Below are 7,039 nucleotides of genomic sequence, written 5' to 3'. Positions count from 1 at the left end.
TAAAAAAATTTATTTATTCATATATGGTTTAATAATTATCACTTCAAATACATTCTTTCATTAATTAGTAATTATATTGCAAATCAATTAGATCTCTGAAAAAAGATATCACAATACAAACATTAGAATAGTCCATAAGTTTTATTCTAAAAAATTTTATATCCATTAGTTTTATTCTAAAAATAAAAATATTTATTCTAAAATCGTGCAACACACGGGTCTAAAACTAATACTGACATAAAGTTAAGTAACTAATAAAAATTCTTTTATAAAGTGGTAAATTCTAACATAATGTGGTGTGTTAACGGTAACTGCCCGTTAACACAACTCATAATTTAATACCAAGAAGACGACATTACAAAAATTTGAGCATAGGCTATTGAAAAGCTTGGTCATAAAGTCCTCTTAAAAGAAGGAAAATTTCTAAGCATGAATGAAGCAATAGTAATTATGAAACTTTTGTTTATGAGAGTTCTGATAGATCCTCAATAACCACAACATAACCACAACATTTGAAGATGATCTTTGGTATGATAAAAATAGTAAAGTGACCTTAGTTTGAAATTGGATATTTTAAAGGTGAGGTATATCAAACAGAAGTGGTAAGATACTAAAGTTTAGAGCATTCACATCAAAGCTCTAAAATGCTAAAAATGCTATTTTTTAGCATTTTTGAGATTAAAAAACATCTACATTAAAGCTTCTAAATCTGAAAATTTTTAAGATTCAGCTACAGTACAATCTCATATTTGAGACCGCATTGTAGCTGGATTATAAAAAAAAAATTCTTTTTTATTCACCTCAACAGCTCTCTCTTCTATCTTTCTTCTCTCTTCTCTCTATGTGTGCTTCACCGATGAGTGTGCTTCACCAATGATTGTGCTCCGTCGATGGTCCTGGGTCATGGTCTGATGTGCTTCGGCAATGTGCTTCGACGATTTTGTGGGTCTGGTTTTATGGGTCTGAGTTCATGGGTCAGGGTTTGTGGGTTTGGGTTCATAGGTCTGGGTTCGTAGATCATCGACGTGACCAGTGTAGATGTCGAGTTGACTGGCATGGATCGTCAACTTGATCGATCTCATCGGCGTGGGTCATCGACTTGATCAGCATGGGTCTTTGATCATTGTGGTGATCATTGGAATTGTGGTGGCTAGTGCCTGATGATGGGTATAATTGCTGGGTTGAGACAATGAGACCAAGAGGGAGAGAGGGAGAGACAATGAGATTGAGAGGGAGAGAGGAAGAGAGAGAGACAGTGACACCAGAGAGAGAGGATGAAAAAAATAGAAACAGAAAAGTAATAAAAAATTATAAAAGAAATAATATTTAAATGAAGTTGTAAAAAAAGAAGAAGTTTTGATGTCTGGTATATTGTAAAATGAGATGTTAAAATTGTAAAAGTAGTGTTTTGAGATTGTAAATACTAAATTTTTTACAATTGTTGATGAGAATGCCCTTATATGAAACTTGGAATTGTAAAATATAACAATGAAAAAAAAATGGGGTAGCTCATTCATTTTAAAAATCTACCTTTTTATTTTATTTTTTTATCTTACCTATTCACTCTTTAAAACAATTCATGTCATATTTTTATTTTACATTACATTTTATTAAAATATCAATTTTTTTTATTTAGTTTTTTATAATTTTTTTTTTATAAAATTGTATTGCTCTCTTCATACAAATCAATCACAATCTATTCTCTTTCTTCATCATTTGACGAAAAGAATAAATAAATAAACCTAAATAAAAAATAAATAATACTAGTGTAAATTTATTATAACAAATTTGTAAATTAACATAATTATAAGTTGACTTGGTCATTTTTAAACAAAATTGTGTAATTTTACAAATTTTGATTTGTTTTGTTTTTGTTTTTTTTACCCAAAATGAGTGCTTCACTGCTATTGGGGAGGAAGAATAGAATTTCAGAGAACTGAGAAGTGTCCGCATCTCACCATTCACCATTGAGCTGAGTGAGAATGGAGGAAGAATAGAATTTCAGAGAACTGAGAAAGTGTCCGCATCTCACCATTCACTATTGAGCTGAGTGAGAATGGAGGAAGAAAGCTATGGTTCTAGCGAAAGAGGCTCAACTTCCAGCGAAGAGAGCGCTCCCTATTCCACTGATAGTTCCAGCCATGCTACAAACCCCATGAATTCTGAAGAAGAAGAAGAAGAAGAAGAGTCAAGCTCAAGCGATGATTGTCCAAGCAAGCGCCGCAAACATGGACCAATCGTAGAAGAAGAAGATCGAATCAGCACCTTACCTGACTCCATCCTCCTCACCATTCTCTCCTCTTTGTGCACTATAGACGCTGTCAGAACAGGCGTTTTATCCAAAAGATGGGCCTATCTCTGGAACTTCGTTCCCTCTCTCCGTTTAGCAGATTATTACTTCCGACACGCCGCCGATCGCGCCAATTTTGTGGATAATGTCCTGCTCCTACACAGAGCTTCGAAACTCACAAATTTCTCCGTCGAAGTCGAGTACAATCCAAAGCTAAAGCCTCGTGTCGATCTTTGGGTTCGTTTCGCCACAACTGCCAAGGTAGACCAACTTAATCTACTTTTATCATCTTGTTTTTACAAATTGCCCCAGCATCTCTACGCCAATGAGTTTGTTTCTGAGTTGAATTTTAGAGCTTGCGAAATTAAGCCTAATGGGTTAGTACGTTGGAGTTCACTCAAGCGCTTGTGTCTTTGGAATTTGGCTTTGCACCAAGATGTGCTAAATGAAGTGTTATTGGGTAGTCCTAGACTTGAATTCTTGGAATTGCGTAGTTGTAATTAGCTTAATCGGTTGGATATTGTGTCCGAGAGTTTAAAAAAATTGGTGATGGATTCTTATTCTGAAGACTACCCGGAATTGGAAACTGTTGCTCCAAAGATCGAGTCTTTAGAAATTATAGGGGAATTTTATGGTATGAAGAAGTGCCAGATAAAGGATACACTGCTTTTAGTTTCATGATGAGGTGTAGGGCACTTGCTTTAGTGCCAAATAATGATTCTTCATGATGATTTGTCAACTATTAATCAAGGTTCCAAAAAGGCCTCTTTTATTTTATTGTCATATAGGACATATTGACATTTATTTAAGTTAGTGTTCTGGAAAACATGTTAGCTAAATTGTTCTCTGGGGTTGTATATTACAATTGGTCGTGTGGTTTATTCTATTGTTCACTTTACCTTATTGTGTTCTTCCTTTTACTTTGATGGACGTAGGTTCTGTCTATAATGTCAGTGAAACATCTGTCTTCTCCAGTGTTAAATTGCAAATGTCTAATGATGAAAACAAGCATGGAAAAATGGAATCTTCCTGGCATTGCAAGCCTGCTTCAAAGTTCACCTTATGTGGAGACATTGGTTATAGATATCATATTCTCCAACCACGACTCAGAGGTTTGTTTTTCTTGGTCCAGTTTCCTGGATGTCATATCATAGGAACTTTAGTGAAGATAATACTAAAATATAAACAATATATATATATATATATATATATAATATAAATTTAGTTTAATGTGTCTATTAAGGAAGTAATAAGGGCCATGATTTTAGATAGAATAAAATGAAAGAAAAGAATACATGTGACCCTTTAAGATCATGACACATGCCCAAAGTGGACACATATCGTAATCCTCACGGGTCCAATGCACGAAAGCACTAGACCCAATCTTTGCCCATTGATTTATCACCCTTTAAACCCCAAGATCCCAAATCACCAATCCATGAAAATAGCCTCAAATACCCCCATGAAAAGGCTAAATACTGTGCATGAGTTACTCTTCATTGTCCTGGAACAGCAACCCAAGTTTTAGTCATTACCCTTTGTTGGATTTCCAAATCCTACTATTCCTATTCTCATTAGAAACCCTATAATCCTCATTTCTTACTATTTTCCAGCCATTTTCCTTCCAAAGTCACCTAACCTTAAATCCTCAAAATCGAAATGTCCAAAGCAACTCCCTTTTCCTGCGCCAACTCCTTTATAACATGACAAGATATCATAATTTAAAAGTCAACTTCAAAATGAGCTAATGTACTTCTATTTTGCAGTTTCTAGACAGAATCTATGATGAAGTGAACCATTGGAAATCAAAAGAGGTCTATTTCAAGTCTTTGCTACAATGCCTCAAGACTGTCAAGATTTTTGGTTTTGGAGAAAGGTTGCACACAAAGGATGTATTCGTTTTAGTTGTAGAATTTCTACTTAAGAATGCAAAGGTATTGGAGAAGATGGTTATCACTGAACCATGGGTTATGCAAAATGGAATACATAATATGCAACTTAAATTTCTACAAGTGTCTCAATAGTTGTTAAGCTTCCCCAGAATCTCTCCTCATGCAGTGGTTATGTTCCCATTTTAGTAAAATCATTTTAAGTTGTTTGATGCTCTTAAATGATGAAATTCTCATTAATAAATTGTAGTTATGTAGATTAGTCTGGTTCAATGATCTAAAATCTTGCTATGATTTCTATAGCTTCCAATTTCATGTACTTATGTTTTCATTGTGATGTTAAACTTGCTTTAAGATGCTAAATATCAATGGTTATGTTGCTTAAGTTCCATCTCAATTGAAGGCACTTCAACGTGTTTGGTTGTGTTGGCAGAGGAACTGACCAATGCATATCTTTTTGGCTAAATACCAATACATCTCATTATCAATACAAAATGAAACACAATGAAATTAGATTAGCTGGAGGTGCTGCCTGTGCTTGTTGGAAGTCTTGCAGTAGTTGCATTTTCTTTTTTCACTGCTAAGGCAGACCAACTTAGTCTATGTTTATCAGCTCCTCATTTAAACCCTTATGGAAATGATGGATACACATTGCCGCAGCATCTCTATGCTGATGAGTTTGTTTCTGAATTGGATTTTCATTTCTATGAAATATAATTCTCAAGGGTTAGTGGGTTGGAGTTCACTCAAGTTCTTGTGTATTGGGTACACGGCCTTGTCTGAAGATGTGATAAATGAAGTGTTAATGGGCAGTCCTAGACTTGAATTCTTGAAATTGTAAAATTTTATTGACTTTAATCGGTTTGATATATTTATCGGAGAGTTTGAGAAAACTGGTGATAGATTCTTGTTATTCGAAATGCCATGAGCCGATAGAATTGGAAATTGTGGCTCCAAAGATTGAGTCTTTGGAAATCCTGGGGAATTTTTATCGTAAGAAGTATGAGGTAAAAGGACGGGTCGGCATTGGTTAAGGTTAAGCTTGATTTCAAAATATGGATAGATTATGAAGTGACGAGGAGGAGGAAGTTCGTAAGGACAGCGTAGAAGTTGTGAGTGAACTTTTTGAGAATCTGCATCAAGTGAAGAAACTTATTGTTGGCAAATGGTGTCTAAAGGTTGGTTTTTCTTGATTACTCTTTTCGCTCTTATCATTTTTTTTTTTTCAGCAATACTTCATGCTTTTCTTGACTGCTAATGTTGATTACCATTTGCAGAGACATGAATGTATCAACATTATATGATTTGTTGGTAGTCTTGTTGCTTTGCTAGGCCTGAATATAGAATAAAACACAGCATCTGGTGCTCTTTTTAGAGACAAGTTACTGTACAATTTGATTTCGCTTAATATTGTTTGGTTGCATTAGTTAATACAACCATATAGGTGGTTAAATTCACCTCACTATACCTAAATTTTTCCATTCTTTTAATATATTTCAAGAAGAGAGCGAGTTGATGAAGAGGACCTTCTTTGCATATTCTACTTTTATAGTTGTTCTCTTTTCTATGTATTTAAGAATGTTTCTAATTAGTGAGATAAGAATTGTATCTCAGCCTGTAATGTATAAAAGAAAAATGGTCATGGTGACATTGACAGTATGATTCTTGAAATGGGAAAATATATAAACTACACTTTAAATTCTTCTCTAATAGCGAACTGCCTAGAAGAGCTTGGTATCCATGGCATTTTTGTTTTCCTGTGGTTGTTTGATTTGGAGAATTTTTAGTAACTTTTATTCTTTTTAGAAGTTGAGCCTTGATTTGATGGCAAGTGTTTTCCACAAAAAGGGTATTGGGTTTGATTTCGGGAGTCATCCTCTTCTATGAATTGGTATAATGGTTGTTACCTTAACCTTTCTTAAACCTGCGCAAAAGTGGAAACTCTGTTTATTGAGTAAGACCTTTTTAGTGACTAAAGTTTTTTAAGGTGCGTATCACTTTTTGACAATTCCATCTAGTTGGGTTATTTGATATAAGATCTGATACCCCAAGTTATGTTACAGTGGGAATTTGGTGATGGTTTAGGCTTGTAACCTTCCAAATTTGGTAGCTAGTGAGTATATATAGATCAATGTGCAAGCTAACTATAATGGTTCCCTTCGTTGATAAGTTGAAAATATTTTTTAATGTACTTGTCTTTGTAGTTGAGTCACACCTGTCATAGAAGAAACTAAACTGTATCAGTCCCATGGTTTAATTAGAAAGTAAAAAACAAATTTCATTCCGCGTACGCTCTTGTGGCAACTAATAATTAATGGTACAAATCATGCCATCAAGTCTTTTCTATTTTTCTTTTGTGGCAGCCTGGGGGGACGAGTGTCAAGGAAATTCAAAAAATCCATTCTCTCAACTATTAATGAAGGAAAATTATTGAATATTTCAGAAGTATCATAAATTCTAACTCCTCTCTCTCTCTTTCTCACATAAATTGTGTCTCACTATTATGTGAGAGAGAGAGAGTTAAGCACGCATTTATGATATTCTGGAAGTATTCTATAATTTCTCATTAATGAAGCCCATTTGGCCATTATCCCACCCTTTGCTATGAACTATCAATATCATCTGTACATGATATGAAAACATACTTACTCAATCATTTGAACTTATCAATGCTAAACGGTCTTGCTCTCTTGCTTCCCTCTCTTGATGTTGTAAGGTATTAATAATATCAGAAGTGAGAACTTGGCCATCTCCATTGGCAAAGTTCGTATAAACTTCAGTATCTTTCCACTTCTATTTGATCTATCTCACCTTTAAAATACCCAATATCAAATGGAAATGATTTTTTTTTTTTTTTTTT

The 7,039-nt window shown here is 34.3% G+C and overlaps 1 protein-coding gene across 1 annotated transcript; it reads left to right on the top strand.

The window, feature by feature from the left end:
* Positions 1–1,886: 1,886 nt before the first annotated feature.
* Positions 1,887–4,564, top strand: LOC112016240 (F-box/LRR-repeat protein At3g26922). Its single transcript, XM_065760459.1, has 3 exons — positions 1,887–2,551; positions 3,226–3,402; positions 4,057–4,564. The coding sequence occupies exons 1-3, from the start codon at positions 2,057–2,059 to the stop codon at positions 4,312–4,314; spliced, it is 930 nt and encodes a 309-aa protein (XP_065616531.1). The 5' UTR covers positions 1,887–2,056; the 3' UTR covers positions 4,315–4,564.
* Positions 4,565–7,039: the final 2,475 nt, after the last annotated feature.

The sequence above is a fragment of the Quercus suber genome, unplaced genomic scaffold (genome assembly GCF_002906115.3).
Source record: "Quercus suber isolate HL8 unplaced genomic scaffold, Cork oak 2.0 scaffold_368, whole genome shotgun sequence".
Taxonomy (NCBI): Eukaryota; Viridiplantae; Streptophyta; class Magnoliopsida; order Fagales; family Fagaceae; genus Quercus; species Quercus suber.
Note: the sequence above shows the minus strand (reverse complement) of the source record. Positions and strands in the feature narration are given on the sequence as shown.